The sequence below is a fragment of the Carassius gibelio genome, chromosome A15, assembly GCF_023724105.1.
Source record: "Carassius gibelio isolate Cgi1373 ecotype wild population from Czech Republic chromosome A15, carGib1.2-hapl.c, whole genome shotgun sequence".
Taxonomy (NCBI): domain Eukaryota; kingdom Metazoa; phylum Chordata; class Actinopteri; order Cypriniformes; family Cyprinidae; genus Carassius; species Carassius gibelio.
The window spans coordinates 7,388,393-7,407,551 of NC_068385.1; the positions used below are offsets into that span (position 1 = coordinate 7,388,393).

The 19,159-nt window shown below is 35.4% G+C and overlaps 1 protein-coding gene across 15 annotated transcripts in view; it reads right to left on the reverse strand.

Annotated features, from left to right (window-relative positions):
- LOC128029026 (NACHT, LRR and PYD domains-containing protein 3) overlaps window positions 1–18,863 on the reverse strand; it is an 88,655-nt gene extending 69,792 nt beyond the window's left edge. For 2 of the 15 annotated variants that reach the window (XM_052616473.1, XM_052616487.1), the window contains exons 1-8: window positions 18,795–18,863; window positions 17,706–17,810; window positions 17,477–17,590; window positions 16,139–16,252; window positions 15,187–15,300; window positions 14,208–14,339; window positions 13,759–13,872; window positions 12,827–13,619 (exon numbers count right to left, since the gene is read on the reverse strand). In XM_052616473.1, the coding sequence (XP_052472433.1) occupies window positions 12,827–13,619; window positions 13,759–13,872; window positions 14,208–14,339; window positions 15,187–15,300; window positions 16,139–16,252; window positions 17,477–17,590; window positions 17,706–17,755 (1,431 nt within the window). In that variant the 5' untranslated portion in view covers window positions 17,756–17,810; window positions 18,795–18,863. Of the gene's footprint in view, window positions 1–45; window positions 592–6,198; window positions 7,851–8,181; window positions 8,347–8,455; window positions 8,630–8,695; window positions 9,202–9,464; window positions 9,639–11,373; window positions 11,548–11,816; window positions 13,620–13,758; window positions 13,873–14,207; window positions 14,340–15,186; window positions 15,301–16,138; window positions 16,253–17,476; window positions 17,591–17,705; window positions 17,811–18,794 lie in introns of those variants that run through there. The other 13 variants (XM_052616481.1, XM_052616488.1, XM_052616486.1 and 10 more) reach the window with 13 other exon arrangements.
- Between the last annotated feature and the right edge of the window lie 296 nt (window positions 18,864–19,159).

Consider the following 19,159-nt stretch of genomic DNA (forward strand, 5'->3'; position numbering starts at 1 on the left):
CTTCCTGAAGTATTCCTCCTTCTGTGGATCATTGAAGCCTCGTACCTCTGTCACTCGATGGACACACTCAGAGGGGACGAGATCAGCTGCTGCTGGTCTGGAGGTGATCCAGATGAGAGCAGAGGGAAGCAGATTCCCCACAATGAGGTTCGTCAGCAGCACATCCACTGATGTCTCTTTGGTCAAACCACCCACAGTCTTACTGCTGTGAAAGTTTAAAGGAAAACGGTACTCATCGAGACCATCAAAGATAAACAACACTTTATATTTGTCACAAGATATTTTCATTTCTTTTGTTTCAGGAAAAAAGTAATGAAGAAGATCTGAAAGACTGAGTGTTTTGTCCTTCATTAGATTGAGCTCTCTGAAAGGAAGTGGAAATATGAGCTGGACGTCCTGATTCTCTTTCCCTTCAGCCCAGTCCAGGATGAACTTCTGCACAGAGACTGTTTTTCCAATGCCAGCGACTCCCTTTGTCAGCACAGTTCTGATGGGTTTGTCTTGTCCAGGTAAAGGTCTAAAGATGTCTCTACATTTGATCGGTGTGTCCTCTGTCGCTGCTCTCCTGGATTGTGTCTCAATCTGTCTCACCTCATGTTCATTACTGATCTCTCCACTCTCACTCTCTGTGATGTACAGCTCTGTGTAGATCTCATTCAGGAGTGTTGGGTTTCCTTGCTTTGCTATTCCTTCATAAAGACACTGAAACCTCTTCTTCAGATTTAACCTGAATGTTTTGAGGACTTCATGGCTGGAAAATTAAAATATCACATTATTACAGGAGTCTAAGTGGTACATTTATAAAAACAGTACAAGTCTAATGAAGGAAAACCTTTGAATTATTTATAAACTATATGATGAATCTTTGCATTCTAAAAATCTGGAATATTACCTGTCATCAGGACCCATGCTTTCATTAAAGTCTGGTTGTTGATTCATAGACTCATCATATTTCATTTTTTTGCAGATGGGTTCTATTTCATCTGATCTGGATTGCAGGATTTGCCTTAAACAGCATGAAATAAATAAACAGTTAGATATTTCAATATTTTGACTTGGTAGTTTACTTGCTGTTAATACATTAGAAATATAAAATTGATTGTTTCAAGAGGTGAAAAAAATTATGTGCCCAGTTTCTATGTACCTTTGCTATAAACCATTGATACAGTAAGGTTGATGAAATAAATAACTTGATGAAATCGGTTTATAATGACTCAATAAATAATAGGTAATAAATTAATAAACCACAATGTACATAATGTTACACTATTAGTATATACTAAAATTAAAAGTAACACCTGAGATTCGGGCGTGTGTCTTCGCCCTTGAATACAAGTGGATGATCCATAGACCAGTCACTCTTCATGGACACACAGCTGGGTTCTGCTGAATCTGAGCTCTTCTGCTGGAGTGAACTGTAATACAGCAAACAAGATCTTGGTGACATCAACTGGAATGTTGTTTCAAAAGTAAATCAACTTTTTACATTTTGATGTTTGATGTTTATACTTATTAAATGTTTATGAGTGAGATTTTTCAGAGCCCACTGACAGATATTTGTTCATTTTTAATCATACATTCACTTTATTTTGATCAGTTTCACAAAAAACAAGACTTCATATCTTATGCATTTTACTTCTGAAGTAAATGTGTCTTAATTTAAAGGGGTCATATGATGCAATTTCATGTTCAAAAAATCAATGCATTTCAGAAAGGCGGGGCATAGAGGAGCAACAATAATGTACAGTATGTGGAAGATAAAGTTTTTTAACATATTGCATTACACCAAATACGCAAAATAATTATTTTTTAGCAACATCATATGACCCCTTTAATGAATCATTAGACATCTGCACTGGAAAATGACTAAAATACTGATGATGAATGTTACTTTTTTGCAGTGTTATTAGAAGGTACACTAAAAATTATTTTTCATATTCTAATGGTTGTGAGCAGAGCTATAAAAACTTTAACCTATTTTTTAGAAAATGAATTAAAAAGTTATGGAGATTGGTTAGAAGTTGTGCTTTCCAACTTTAAAGTGTTGCTGATACAACAGATTGTGTTTTTTACATTTCCTTTATTTGGTCTTAAAAACGTCTTTAAAAAGTCTAAACTGAACCTTAATTTACCTTTAGAAGATGCATTTATACCGCGGCTCTCAATTCCAGTCCTCACCCCCACCCCCCTTCATTCTGCACATTTCATATGTCTCTCTTATCGCTTCAGACGTTTGTTCTATTTGAACGTAAGTGCCCTGCGAAGTGGACATCACAGGATATTCAGCCATAATTCCGAACGTGTATGTTCCATTCAAAGTGCATTGAAGTGTGCGAGATGTGAATTTAAGTTGTATTTATTTACCGATGTACATGATAACACATTTGTCTGTGTGAAGACGTTGCGCAGCGCAGTTCTGTGAATTCATGTTATGAAATAAAGTAAAATTCAACAGATTTCCCCTGCTTACATGTTTAATACAATCTGAAATGAAAAGTAAAACCTGAGATTCAGCTGCATGTCTCCACCCTTTAATTTGGGAGGAGGATCCATAGACCAGTCACTCTTCATGGACACACAGCTGGGTTCTGCTGAATCTGATCTATCCCGTTGCATTGAACTGTAATACAGCAAACATGGGCTTGGTGACATCAACAGAAAAGTTGTTTCAAAAGCAAATCAACTTTTTACATTTTGATGTTGAGTCTTTTTTTATTTCATGTTTTGTCTTAAGAGTACCTGTATCCTGAAGAAGAATTCCCATCTTCATTTTTTTGTACATCCATTTTGTCCTTATGGAGCTGCACTGGTGCATCTGATTAGCCTCTTTACTGACTATGATTGCAAATGACAAAAACAATCATTCAGAAACACAGTAATTAATTACAAGGCATGGTGAAAATCTATTAAGTAAAACACATTATTATTAGTCAAGTGGATTCCACTTACGATTGTAATTGAATGTAAAAAGTATTAGTTTCTACCATTTCGCGTTTTTTGCCTCATTTAATTTTTTCTTACGAAGGGCAGAGGACTAGCTCCTCCCCCACCACTAGGACTTATTTGGTATGATCCACAGGTGGTTTGCACACGACGTCATTGCTGTGGCACGAAATGCCGTTTGATCTAGGCAGGAAGTGGTTTTTCTAGGAACAGTCAGAGCTCTTTGGCTTTGAAATTCGAAAACAGAAAATCATCATACCTATATTTTGCGTTGTTTATGGAAGCTCAAATCGTTCGATCACGGTTAATGTGTAGACTATTTGTATTGTTACATTTAGTATGAAAACATATATTTTTTAAGCCACAGATTAATGTCAGTAAATAAATGCATATATACCTATTCCTAAACAGTCTAATGGTAGAACTTTGTTAGTGGTCTGGTGTCAAGAGACAAATGTTTCATGTGCATTAGGTAACGTTACGTCCGTCTCGAGATGTTTCAAAAGGAGTAACGTTGAGGATAATATCGATCCTGGCAGGTGGGGACATAACCCACCTGTAAATAACACCTATCTAACCAAATATAAACACCACGGTATTTTATGTATTAAATAATGACATGTAATACTCACTTGCTATGCAACGTGACGCAGTTATTTTTAGGGAAAAATGGCTTCTACAGTACTTTTTCTTTGTAACATGGGCTACAAAATGACTCATAACGAAGCTGTGATCAATTCAAAATTACAGTGGATTAAACCATTGCACTCTCAGAGGGGCGCTTAGTATTAAATCAAAGTAAGGTTTCGCATTGATGAAAAATAATATGATAATGAAAAAGATATATATTAATAATAATATAGGGCTGCAACAACTAACTCAAAAAGTAACTAAAAAGAAATTAATGGAAGCAAAATCAAGTTTTTTTTTTCGGAAAGTGACCTTAAAATGTCACTTTTTTCAGATGGACAAATGTTTACATATTATTGCCAATATGTACGGAAGTTCTAAGCGGCTATGTATTATCATTTTTTCCTTCTTGTTTTCTCGTTATGACTTAATTTTCTCGTTATAACGACATAATGAAAGTTGTTTTCTCGTTATAACGGCTTAATTTTCTCGAAGAAGTTACCAAACTGCACCAGCAGATGGCACTGTAGAACTGAATATAACTGATGGGGTGTTGTACACTGTTCACTTTACTGTACGCGGACTTTCCTCGTGATCGCTATAATTTGTGCAGTCTTGTTCATTACTGACATTTAATTAATTCATAAATGTTAAATGCTTGAATCAATATGATTATTTTGTGTATTAAGTTCTTGCTAGATGCATGTGTTTCACCAACGCGTTCTGTGTCACAAAATATCTGCTTATCAAACCAAGGCTGACGTCATTGTATTCTGTTTAAATTAAATTTAATTGCACCTATATCTTTATTTGTGCTTCTTTGAGGCACATGATTAGGTTTAATAAGCGGAGATGTTCTGTTTATCTACAGTAGGACGGGATTGAACGATGAAGGCTATTTGTGATGTGCTTATTTTCCTTATTATTAATCTTTATTGTTAATCGTATTGATGAGAAGTGTGATGTATATGTAAATTGCATAGGATAATTTAATTCACAAATAATAATTGTTCTATAATCTTTTTTTCTACAAACACACATACACTGCACATGAACGTCCTTTTCAAACAGAAGCTTGTAACGCACATGATATCTGTCACAGAAAATGACAAATTATATAAAATTTTATTTCAAATAAAGGGAAAATTAAAAGTGAGTTTAATCCAATCAGCTCTAAAAGATCTTAGAATAGTTCTGCATCCTTCTGTAGCCGCTCCGCCTGTGTTTGAAGTGTTGTTTTGAAATGTTAATTACAAAAACAAAACGTTTGGTGTACTGTCTCTGGAAAAATCAACAGTAATTGATCCGCCTTTATTTATGTATTGTAGACGTTATTACCTAGGCAAAGCAAAATTTGCTGAAATATCGGCTACGCTAAGAGCACCTGCATGGTTGTCCATCAGATGCGTGTCAAAGTTGAGTTTGTTACTATAACAGTACAAAACCGTAGAAATTGCATGTCTGATAACGAAAAAACAAGAAGGAAAAATAATAATGCATGGCTTATTTAACTTCAGTAAATATGTATACATTTTAATTTTATTTATTTAAGATTTTGACATTTAATGTAGGCCTACGTCTAATTATGTTGGGCTGAATATGTAATTTGTAATTGTAATTTCATATATTACTAATTGTCATTTAAACTATTTTTGTTATTTCATATTTTAAATCGATACAATCATTGACACACAAGGAGGGGAAGCACAAACATTCACTGCCAAAGAAACTGGCTGTTCACAGAGTGCTGTATCCAAGCATGTTAACAGAAAGTTGATTGGAAGGAAAAGGTGTGGAAGAAATAGATACACAACCAACCGAGAGAACAGCAGCCTTATGAGGATTGTCAAGCAAACTGGATTCAAGAATTTGAGTGAACTTCACAAGGAATGGACTGAGGCTGGGGTCAAGGCATCAAGAGCCACCACACACAGACGTGTTGAGGAGTTTGCTGAACCACAGACAACATCAGAGGCATCTTACATGGACTAAGAGAAGAAGAACTGTATTTTTGCCATTGGTCCAATTTCCAAAAGTACTCTTTTCGGATGAGAGCAAGTTTTGTATTTCATTTGGAAACCAAGGTCCTAGAGTCTGGAGAAAGGGTGGAGAAGCTCGTAGCCCATGTTGCTTGAAGTCCAATGTTAAGTTTCCACAGTCTGTGATGATTTGGGAGCAATGTCTTCTGCTGGTGTGGGTCCATTGTGTTTTTTGAAAGTCACTGCACCTGTTTACCAAAAAATCTTGGAGCACTTCATGCTTCCTTCTGCTGACCAGCTTTTTGAAGATGCTGATTTCATTTTCCAGAAGGATTTAGCACCTGCTCACACTGCCAAAAGTTGATTAAATGAGCATGGTGTTGGTGTGCTTGACTGGCCAGCAAACTCACCAGACCTGAACCCCAGAGTGAAACTATGAGTTATTGTCAAGAGGAAAGTGAGAAACAAGAGACCAAACAATGCAGATGAACAGAAGGCCATTGTCAAAGAAACCTGGGCTTCCAGACCACCTCAGCAGTGCCACAAACTGATCACCTCCATGCCACGCCGAATTGAGGCAGTAATTAAAGCAAAAGGAGCCCCTACCAAGTACAGTAAATGAACATAATATCCAGAAGGCCAACAATTCATTAAAAATGTTTTTTTATTTATCTTGAATTGGTTGGTTTTTGTTAAATGTGAGCCATCATCACAATTAAAAGAACCAAAGACTTCACGCTGTGTGCACTGAATGTATTTAATACACGTGTTTCACAATTCGAGTTAAACTACTGAAATAAATGAACTTTTCCACAACATTTTAAATTGAGATGCACCTGTAAATCAACACGTTATCTTATAAGTCAAATGGTCGAATGTCCCACCTTTGCAGGGTATAATTTAGACATTTGATTTCTATAACAAGAATATGTTACAAAGATTTGATTGATAGAAAGTTTTAAGGAAATATTTTCAAACTCATACATATACCAAACATGAGTATAAACCTATAAACTATTCAATAGTTATTCAAAAAGACATAATGAGTGATTATTGATATGATAGTGAAATGTGTGGGTTACATACATGATTACATACACCCCAAATATTACAGGCTCTTTCTGGAGATGGAATCATCAATAAATGTTCAAATCACTGTAATTGAAATATGGTATTAATAATAATTAAAATATGAAATGATAATACTAATCGTGGGGAATTTTATCATGATTTATCATCAAACCGGTAATCGTTCCATCCATAGCTTGAAATGCATCAGACAATTTGACAAAGTGCCAATTTTCATCAGATCATAGCATCTTTTGCCAGAAGGTATCAGACTCTTCTAAATTTGTTTTTTGCATAGTGCAAACAAACTCTGTAAGAACAATCACAAATACACCACAAAGCCTGTTATTTATAACACACACACATATATACACTGTAAAAAATTTATTGTTGTTTTTACAAAATCTTTTTGGCAGCTGTGGTTGCCAGAATAATTTTGTAAAAATACAGAAAACTGTAAACACATTTACGTCAAAAACTGTTAATTTTACAATATAAAGCTGTAATTTACAAACAAGAAAATGTGAATATAAACCAGTAAATTCAACAACACACAAAATTCAATCTGTTTTGTACCTTGAAAATACTGACAACCACCATAATAATAAAGATGGTACTGTATAAGAGAGAGCCACATGAAGTATCAAAGCTCATCACAAGTAGCTTCACCACAAGCAGAAGTATATATTAACATATAGAAGGTGCACATTTATGGAAACACAAAACACCATCATGGTAACACACGTGATACTTAAATAATGCAAAAAACTTTCATTAAGCAACAGAAGATGTAACATAAAGCTCAAATGTACATAACTGATAACAAGAACTATTTAAAAACATGATTATTTAAACAAAATACTTTCAAACGTGGAGTGTCACGCAGGGAATTCTGGGAATATCAGTTTACAGTTTTAGACTGTAAATTATACATTGATTTGTTCTTTTTTTACTTCTAAAAGCTGTATAATTAACAGAATTTTACTGTAAATTTACATTAAATGCTTTGTTAGATCTTTTACAGTTTTTCCCTGTATATAGTATGGGAACTTACTGTTAACCTATTATCAGTTTTTTTCCGTAGCGTTTTTACAAAATTTTACAGTTAAAATTACACTTATTTTTTACAGTGTACATATATATATGTCTGTAGCATCTCTCTCGAGTAGCTCCTTATTCACCATCAGCTGATCTGGAGAAAACTGGAGTGATGTCTAAATACCAAGAGACCTAGAATAAAACACACAGACAGTCACATTTAAGAACTGCTGTCACATCACATCAGCAGATATACTTCAGAAACATTAACTCATTACAAACTGCCGAACACCATTAAAAAAGTAACATGTAAAATCTTAGTTTAAAAATAAAATGGCCTACTAATATTCTCGCACATCAGTCTAATCAATATAAGCAGAAATAAATTAAAGTGAATTTCTTTATTTACATAAGAAGTCTGTTTATAAGTTTGGTTTTGCTCTAAACAAATGTTATATTTTCAGCATATCTAGAAAGTACAGTTTTGTACTTTATAAACATTTATTTAACATGTATGACTCACAGCAGATTATTAGGTATTTCCAGTATACACTGTAGAGTAGAGACTCTGGCTCCTCGATCTAGTTTATTAAAAGTCAGATCTAGATGTCTCAAGTGTAAGGGGTTTGATCTTAGAGCTGAAGCCAGAACAGCACTACCTTCACTTGTGACATCACAACTCATCAACCTGCAACAGACAAACACACAGTTTAACTGCAATGAACAAACACACTGTTAAGCAATATCTTCATTACAGAAAATAACATTGGTGTCTCATGTCATCCAAATCATTATACCCCAGTTTCTCTAATTTGCAATGAGGATTTTTCAGTCCAGTAGAGAGAGCAGTCGCTCCAGAGTCTCCTAATTTATTCTGAGACAGATCCAGCTCTCTCAGGTGTTCAGGGTTTGATCTCAGAGCTGAGGTCAGAGCAACACAACCTTCATCTGTGATTCCACACCGACACAACCTACAGAGAACAGTGACAGTTTTCACGCTCATACCCTTTGTAAAAAGAATCGTCACAAAGATATAATGAAAGAATCTTTGATAATTACATTTTTTACAATCAAGTTGATTTCTAGTAAATTTCCTAACACTATTATTGTGATTCTTTGGCACTTTTGTGGAGTTTATTTTTTACATTTTTAAATCAGATTTTGAAATGTTTACTTTTTGTTATACTGTATGAAGATCAATAATAAACTTTGAAAATGCATCATAAAATACTAAATTTCAAAACTATGACATAAAGCATCTCAAAATGTATTGTGTGACAATAATTTACCTATATTTCACATCCACTATAATACAAATGTTTTGTTTTTTTAAAACTTGGAAAGAGTCCCTTATGCTAAACTATAAAAATACAGTAAAAACAGTAATATTGTGAAATGTTATTACAATTTAAAGGAAGTGTTTTTTATGTGACTACATTTTAAAATGTAATGTATTCCTGTGATCAAAGTTGTATTTTCAGCATCATTACTCCAGTCTTCAGTGTCACATGATCTTCAGAAATCATTCTAATATGATGATCTGCTGTTCAAGAAACATTTCTGATTATTATCAATGTTGGACACAGTTGTGCTGCTTCACATTTTTGTGGAAACAGTGAATTTTCTTTTCAAATAAACAGCATTTATTTGAAACAGAAATCCGTTTTGAAATTATAAATATCTTAACTGTCACTTCTGATGAAATTAATACATCTTTGCTGAGTAGAAGAACAAAAATACCTTGTTGATTTGTCTTTTTATTGACATGAACAGAAAATTAATTTGAGCTCTTGATTATGATCTAACCTCAGTCTCTCCAGTTTACAGAGAGGTTCTTTCAGTGCATCAGAAAGGTGCTTGAGTCCCAAATCTCCTATCTTATTTTCAGTGAAATCCAGATCTTTCAGGTGTTCAGGGTTCAATCTCAGAGCTGAAGCCAGAGCAGCACAACCTTCAGCCGTGATGCCACAATGGTACAGACTGCCAGAAGAAAAATAACAATCTTTCTGTAGTTTTTACTGATGTTATGTCTTTTTAATTATAATGAATGATAATATGAATATGTCTGTAAATATAATGGGATTATTTATGTGCTAGTGTAATAGTTATTTCTTGTTTGCAACATGTTTGTGTGTAATAAAACAGGTGCTGATATAGCAAATCACATCAAGTATATAACATTACAAATTATTATTATTAGTAAAAATATGAAACTAACTACAGATCAATGTCAAATGATGTTATAATTGGACGTTGTTTGGACGTTGCCATTATGACGTCTAGAAAACGTGGGATTTTGGTTGCCATACCTGATGACAAAATATCAGTGTTTGATGTCAATCTAACGTTGGCTTGAGATGTTGGCTCGACGGTGGATTTTGGTTAGTTAATGCCACAACCTAAAACTAACTACAGATCAACGTCAAATGATGTTTTAATTTGACGTTGCTTGAACGTTGCCATTATGACGTCTAGATAATGTTGGATTATGGTTGCCATACCTGATGACTAAACATCAGTTTTTGATGTCAATGTGACGTTGGCTTGAGACGTTAGCTCGACGGTGGATTTTGGTTCGTTAATGCCACATCCTAAAACTAACTACAGATCAACGTCAAATGATGTTTTAATTTGACGTTGTTTGGACGTTGCCATTTTGACGTCTAGAAAATGTGGGATTTTGGTTGCCATACCTGACGACTAAATATCAGTATTTGATGTCAATCTAACGTTGGCTCGACGTTGTGTTTTGGTTAGTTAATGCCACAACCTAAAACTAACTACAGATCAACATCAAGTTATGTTATAATTTGTTGTTGTTTGGACGTTGCCATTATGATGTCTAGAAAACGTTTGATTTTGGTTGCCATACCTGACGACTTAATATCAGTATTTGATGTCAATCTGACATTGGCTTGAGACATTGGCTCAACGTTGGATTTTGGTTAGTTATTGCCACATCCTGAAACGAACTACAGATTAACATCAAATTATGTTATAATTTGAGGTTGTTTGTACGTTGCCATTATGACGTCTAGAAAATCGTTGGATTTAGGTTTCCATACCTGACGACTTAATATCAGTATTTGATGTCAGTGTGACATTGGCTTGAGACGTTGGCTCGACAGTGGATTTTGGTTAGTTAATGCCACAACCTAAAACTAACTACAGATCAATGTCAAAAGGACGTTTTAATTTGACGTTGTTTGGACGTTGCCATTAAGACGTCTAGAAAACATTGGATTATGGTTGCCGTACCTGACAATTAAATATCAGTATTTGATGTCAATCTAACTTTGGCTTGAGACATTCGCTCGACGTTGGATTTTGGTTAGTTAATGCCACAACCTAAAACTAACTACAGATTAACATCAAATTATGTTATAATTTGAGATTATTTGGACATTGCCATTATGACGTCTAGAAAACGTTGGATTTAGGTTGCCATACCAGACGACTTAATATCAGTATTTGATGTCAGTGTGACGTTGGCTTGAGACGTTGGCTCGACGTTGGATTTTGGTTAGTTAATGTCACAACATAAAACTAACTACAGATCAACATCAAATGATGAAGTTCTGACTATAACAAACGCTTTAGAGTTTTTTTTTATTTTTTACAAATAATAAAGTAAGTAATAAATACAATTTCATAGTTTTTGTATGTGAAAGCCATATCTCACAGAGGCATGAACACATTGAAGAAACGATCTTACTTAAGTTTCTGCAGTTTACAGTGAGAATCCTTAAGTCCTTCAGATAGATGTTTGATTCCCAAATTGTGTAGTTTATTCTCAGACAGATCCAATTCTCTCAGGTGTGAGGGGTTTGATCTCAGAGCTGAAGCCAGAGCAGCACAACCTTCTCCTGTGATATTACAGTCATCCAAACTGTAGAGAAATTGAAAACTTAAATAATGTACCAGTTAAAAAGAAGATAGCACTTAAACATGTATCTTGCTGTGATTAAAACATTTTATTTTACAGAACAACAGTAATATTAACAGTAAAAAACAATACAATATTAGAGGTTATAGTTTATACCACTATGCATTTCTCAAGACAGTGCGAACAGGATCATTACTAACAGAAATTCATAGATCACTCCAGCTCTGTCTGTAAAATGTTGTAATTGTGTAGTGATCATCTGTGCCACTTACTGTGCATATCTGGATTCTTTAATCACAGGAAGCAACTTCTGAAGAATTTTATTTGAAGTATTTTTATTTCCAATAAATTTATTTAGCTCAAACACATCCAGTACTTGCTCTGATGTCAACAATACAAACAGTAAAGCTGACCACTGAAATGAAGAGAGTTTGGCTTCAGCTATTGTTCCAGATCTCAGATACTGTTGTATTTCCTCCACTAGTGAATGATCACCCAGTTCATTCAGACAGTGGAACAGATTGATGGATTTCTCTGGACAGTCAATGGTCCTGATCTTCTTCTTAATGTACTCAATTGTTTTCTCATTGCTGTCAGAGCTGCTTATTGTCTGTTTTATTAATTCTTGTAGAATACTCTGATTAGTCTTCAGTGACAGACCCAGAAGAAACCGCAGGAAAATATCAAGATGACCAGTCTTACTCTGTAGAGCCTCATCCACAGCTCTCTGATGCAGAGCAGATAATGAAACATGTTCTGATGAACTGAGCTGAAACCTGTCCTTAACTTTAGACCGCAAACTATGTTTGTTGATTTGGTCAAACACATTTATATTGTGGTTTGTACATGAGAGGTGCACATATAGAGCTGCTAGATGTTCCTGAATGCTCAGATGAACAAAGCTGAAGAATTTCCCCTGATACCAGCCAAACTCCTCTCTGAAGATCTGAGTGCACAATCCTGAGTACACTGATGCTTCTGTCACATCAATGCCACACTCTCTCAGGTCTTCCTCATAGAAGATCACATTGCCTTTCACAAGCTGCTGAAAAGCCAGTTTCCCCAGTTTGAGGATCATGTCTTCATCTGTCACCTTCTTCTCATAGTCCTTCTCATGTTTGATGTTGGTCTGAAGGATCAGGAAGTGTGTGTACATCTGAGTAAGAGTCTTGGGAATCTCTCCACTCTCTGCTCGACTCAACATCTTCTCCAGAACAGCGGCTGAGATCCAGCAGAACACTGGGATGTGGCACATGATGAAGAGGCTCCTTGATGACTTCAGGTGTGAGATGATCCTCTCGGCCAGACTCTGATCACTGACTCTCTTCCTGAAGTATTCCTCCTTCTGTGGGTCATTGAAGCCTCGTACCTCTGTCACTCGATGGACACACTCAGAGGGGACGAGATCAGCTGCTGCTGGTCTGGAGGTGATCCAGATGAGAGCAGAGGGAAGCAGATTCCCCACAATGAGGTTCGTCAGAAGCACATCCACTGAGACTGATTCACTTACATCACACAACCTCACATCGCTCTGAAAATCCAGAGGCAGGCGACACTCGTCCAGACCATCAAAGATGAACAACACTTTATATTCATCACTGGATATTTCCATTTGTTTTATTTCAGGGAAAAAGACCTGAACGAGATCTGAATGACTGAGTGTTTTGTCCTTCATCAGATTGAGCTCTCTGAAAGGAAGAGGAAATATGAGCTGGACGTCCTGATTCTCTTTCCCTTCAGCCCAGTCCAGGATGAACTTCTGCACAGAGACTGTTTTTCCAATGCCAGCGACTCCCTTTGTCAGCACAGTTCTGATGGGTTTGTCTTGTCCAGGTAAAGCTCTAAAGATGTCACTACATTTGATCGGTGTGTCCTCTGTTGCTTCTCTCCTGGATTGTGTCTCAATCTGTCTCACCTCGTGTTCATTACTGATCTCTCCACTCTCACTCTCTGTGATGTACAGCTCTGTGTAGATCTCATTCAGGAGTGTTGGGTTTCTCTGCGTCGCTGTTCCCTCATACAGACACTCAAACTTCCTCTTCAGATTTGATCTAAATCTGTTGAGGACTTCATGTCTGAAAAATTAAAATAATACATTATTATATGAATAAAAACAGTAGAAGTCTAATGAAGCAGATCCTTAAAATAATTGATCATGTCATTGATTATGAACTACATAATGAATCTTGGCAGCATCAAAACCTTGTATTTTACCTGTCAACAGGACACAAGCTTTCATTAAAGTCCTGTGGTTGATTCACAGACTCATCATATTTCATTTTCTTACAGGGTGGTTCTGTTGCTGCTGGTCTGGGTCGCATGATTTGCCTTAAAACAGCATTAATTAAACAATCAGATACTTCGACTATGAAATGTTATACTTACTGAATAATTCTGTAAACAGTTCAGTTGCTGTGAGTTATTGTATTAGAAATATTTAAAATGGATAGTTTCGAATGGTGATAAAATGCTACTCCTTGTATTGGCCCAACCGCTTAAACATTGAGGATAATGAACTAGATTGACTTGATTTTTTTTATTTATTATAATTATTATTATTAATAAATGTAACTAATTATTACTGAGTATTAGTGGGGGGGGGGGGGGGGTTCCATTGCTGTTGCTGTCATTTTATAAAATCATGCACCATAAGAGGTCAATACCATGAGTGATCATCATCTACACGTTGACTTCTGTCTCCATCCTTCATTTCTGGAGGAGGATCTATAGACCAGTCACTCTTCATGGACACACAGCTGGGCTCTGCTGAATCTGAGCTCTTCTGCTTGACTGAACTGTAACAGAACAGAGGTTACATTTAATTCTTAAAGTTACTGTAGATGCAGCCTTTATGATGTGAATTAGTGATCGACCAATATATCGGCCTAGGTGAAACCGATATTTGTACATTTTTCACATTTTGGTATCAACCAAGTTTTTCTGCTGGGCCGATGTGTTTGAGGTGGGACTTTTCAGCAACAAGCAAATACGCATTTATATATAATTTAAACAAATCTTTGAATGACCAGAGTTGGGCAGTAACACATTACTTAGTAGCGCGTTACTGTAATTTGATTACTTTTTTAGAAACGGAGTAATCTAACGCGTTATAATTTTCAATATAGTAATTAGAGTATAGTTACAAACCGAAGCCTCTATACGTTACCGCCACGTTGAATTGCTGACAGAATGCAGTGTTTTATAATCTAGAGATTGTAAAAAGGATTTAGCACATCTACTTTCGAGACGAGTGCATTCAGTGGATTAGAAACCTGCTCCCGCAAGAGCCGACGCAACAGATTGTATTAATAATTAATAAATATTAATAATAATAATTGTAAAAAATCATATCGGCTTTTTATCAGCTATTGGCCCCTCTGCTTTCCAAGATATCGGCATCAGATGACAAAAGACAAATATCGGTCGACCAGAAACATTATGAAATTATGCATATTACCCACCTCCTGCAAGTTTATTTATTAATTATTATGACTAATTTCATAATACTTTCATTTTTCCCAAATTCCACAATTTATTAAATATTGGTGGTGTTTTTTCATATTTCTGTTGCTGCCATGTTTTCAAAACTTTAAGAAACTGGGAGGGACCACAAAAGGGAAAATACCATGAGTTATTGTGTACCTGACACTATGCCTGTCTCTACCCTTAATTTCTGGAGGAGGATCTATAGACCAGTCACTCTTCATGGACACACAGCTGGGCTCTGCTGAATCTGAGCTCTTCTGCTTGACTGAACTGTAACAGAACAGAGGTTACATTTAATTCTTAAAGTTACTGTAGATGCAGCCTTTATGATGTGAATTAGTGATCGACCAATATATCGGCCTAGGTGAAACCGATATTTGTACATTTTTCACATTTTGGTATCAACCAAGTTTTTCTGCTTGGCCGATGTGTTTGAGGTGGGACTTTTCAGCAACAAGCAAATACGAATTTATATAATTTAAACAAATCTTTGAATGACCAGAGTTGGGCAGTAACACATTACTTATTAGCGCGTTACTGTAATTTGATTACTTTTTTAGAAACGGAGTAATCTAACGCGTTATAATTTTCAATATAGTAATTAGAGTATAGTTACAAACCGAGGCCTCTATACGTTACCGCCACGTTGAATTGCTGACAGAATGCAGTGTTTTATAATCTAGAGATTGTAAAAAGGATGTAGCACATCTACTTTCGAGAAGAGTGCGTTCAGTGGATTAGAAACCTGCTCCGCAAAGAGCCAACGCAACAGATTGTATTAATAATTAATAAATATTAATAATAATAATTGTAAAAAATCATATCGGCTTTTTATCAGCTATTGGCCCCTCTGCTTTCCAAGATATCGGCTGACAAAAGACAAATATCGGTCGACCAGAAACATTATGAAATTATGCATATTACCCACCTCCTGCAAGTTTATTTATTAATTATTGTGACTAATTTCATAATACTTACATTTTTACCAAATTCCACAATTTATTAAATAGTGGTGGTGTTTTTTCATATTACTGTTGCTGCCAAGTTTCCAAAACTTTAAGAAACTGGGAGGGACCACAAGAGGTCAATACCATGAGTAATTGTGTACCTGACACTATGCCTGTCTCTAGCCTTCATTTCTGGAGGAGGATCTATAGACCAGTCACTCTTCATGGACACACAGCTGGGCTCTGCTGAATCTGAGCTCTTCTGCTTGACTGAACTGTAACAGAACAGAGGTTACATTTAATTCTTAAAGTTACCGTAGATGCAGCCTTTGTGATGTGAATTAGTGACCGACCGACATATATCGGCCTAGGCGATAGCCGATATTTGTCATTTTCCAAATATCGGCAACGGCCAATAAGTTTTCCTGCTTGGCTGATGTGTTAGAGGTGGGACTTTTATTTTGTTGGCGTCAAAAGCGGCAGCACCTGAGATGCACAGTGCTCTCTTGTTCGTCGCTGTAGTTAACAGTTCTGTCTAATATGGATAGAAGTCTGTTTAATAATCAGATAGAATGGTTACACAAAGGAATTAATGTATACAGAAAGTATTATAACGATTGCTTTTATATTAGGCCTATTAGTAAAAGAAAGGCAAACATTATAATACTTTCTCGTTTGCCATCAGCATTAAGCAAATATATGCATTAATATAATTTAAACAAATCTTTGAATGACTAATGAACATTTAATTTCACAAAACCTTTCAAACTTCGCATCCAGCTGTGAGATCTTGTGAAGTGTGTATGTGTATCCAGCATGATCAAATGTTCTCTGTGTGTTGGGCAGTCCATGTGAATTGAATGCTTTAAACTTTAAACTCGTTTTTTAAAATTATGCTGCGCTTCATGCATTTGCCCACTGTCATATTCATGTCATTTTCACTGTGTACTGTTTTTTTTTAAATGAGGGTTACCCTGGTTTTATTTGAAAAATATTATTCCCAGTGTAAACAAACTTCCCAGAATACTGAGTGCCTTGCTGATTACAGTGTTTACTTCTTTTTATTATATTTTTATTAAATATTTATTTATTTGTGAAAAATACCTTGTCAACTACAGTATGTTTATTTTACACATTTTTTTTAATCCATTGACAAATTATTAAACATTTCTTAAATATTAATAATAATAAAAATTCATATCAGCTTTATATTGGCTATCGGCCCCCTGCTTTCAAGGATATCGGCATCGACTGTAAAAAAATACACACATATCGGTCAACCACTATTTGGAACATTAAGAAATTATGCATATTACCCACCCCCTACAGGTTTATTTATTAATTATTGTGACTAATTTCATAAAACTTTCATTTTTCCAAAATTCCACAAATTATTAAATATTGGTGGTTTTTACATATTACTGTTGCTGCCATGTTATAAAAACATTAAACAAGTTCTGAGAGACCATAAGAGGTCAATACCATGAGTAATTGTGTACCTGACACTATGCCTGTCTCCACCCTTAATTTCTGGAGGAGGATCTATAGACCAGTCACTCTTCATGGACACACAGCTGGGTTCTGGTGAATCTGAGCTCTTCTGCTGGAGTGAACTGTAATACAGCAAACAAGAGGACTTGGTGACATCTACTGCAAAGTAGTTTCTGTAGTGTATCAACAAAGTAAAAGTGGTCAGTTTTTATTTCATGTTGTCTTTAATGAGAGTACCTGCATCCTGGAGAAAAATCTCCATCTTTGGTTTTTTGAACTTGACTCATTCTTTCCACACAGAGCTGTACTGGTCCGTCTGATTATCGCCTCTACTGACTCTGACTGGAAATAACAGAAATGCTGATTCAGACACATTAAACACTATCACAGTAAATAAACTAGAAATTTAGCTACATGTAATGTTGAACCTGAATGTATTTATTAATGTGTTTATTGAGTAAAATGAATTTAGTCAGAACACACCAATTTACGTAATTTGAGTAAACACCAAAGACAGAAAGCAAGGGTTAAGGCTATTAATTTTGTTCTTGAACAAGTCAAGTTCACCTATGATTGGAGCTGGTCTGAACAAAGTTGCTCACAAGTAGTTTCTACCATTTCCTGGTTTTGACTCCTATAATCTTGCTCCCCTACCACTAGGGTTAACTTGGTATGATCCGCTTTGCTTTCGTTGACTTTGCCAACTATAATGTAAGAATTAGGTCACACCCACATTTTTTTTTTTTTTTACAAAGGGAACACTGGTGCTCTCGGTTATTCTTTCTAAATTTGAATGCTGTGTAGTGTATGCCTATTCTTCGTTTTTTTTTTTTTTTTTTTTTTTTTTTACAGAGGAGTTATATTCTAGTGTTTTAGTTATAAATATTGTTGTATTTTTCATATTATTGTTTTATTTACTTTAAAGGATTCCTTATTTTATTTTTTTCACGATGATTATTTAATTAGCATCGAGGTTGGGTGAGGTTATACTGCAGGATAGATGGCGTCAGCAACATTCGATCGAAAATCAAAATAACAACAACAACAACAAAAACTTAAAAGGTGATAGAACGATAATAATAGTCTAAACGATGCAGTACAAAAATTAGAAAAAAAATCGTAGTTAGTAGTTTTAGTGATAACATTAAGGCGCGTAACCGTATATCCTCGCGACGTTGTAACGCACTCCTAACGTTACATTAACGCACAGCTGCACTCGCGTCGATTTTATCTGAGAAGCTTACAACGTTTTGCAAAATGTGTTTATTTGCCAAATATAAACAGCACGCAAGCATATGCGTATCAAAAATGACCTTTTATACTCACTTTTTGTGCTAGGATAATGTGACGCAGTTATTTTGAGGGAAATATGCCTCCTTTAACTGTTACTTTCACTTTGCTGGAAGAAACCATTTTAGTGCCAGAGGGCTTTTTTCATGTCAGCATGTATGTGATGTTTTGGATGAGACATAAAATGGAATAATGTTAATAAAATGGAATAATGTTTCTGAACAAATTAGCTACTTATTGGTTTTGTAAAGACAATATGATTGTACTGTAGATGGGGAATTATTGACAATAAAGCAGACTTGACTTGAGAACTGTCACTGTTGACTGTCACTATCTCTTCTATCACTGAAACGATCCGTTTCCAAGATTATAGTTTCCATTTTAACAAAATAGAGACCATT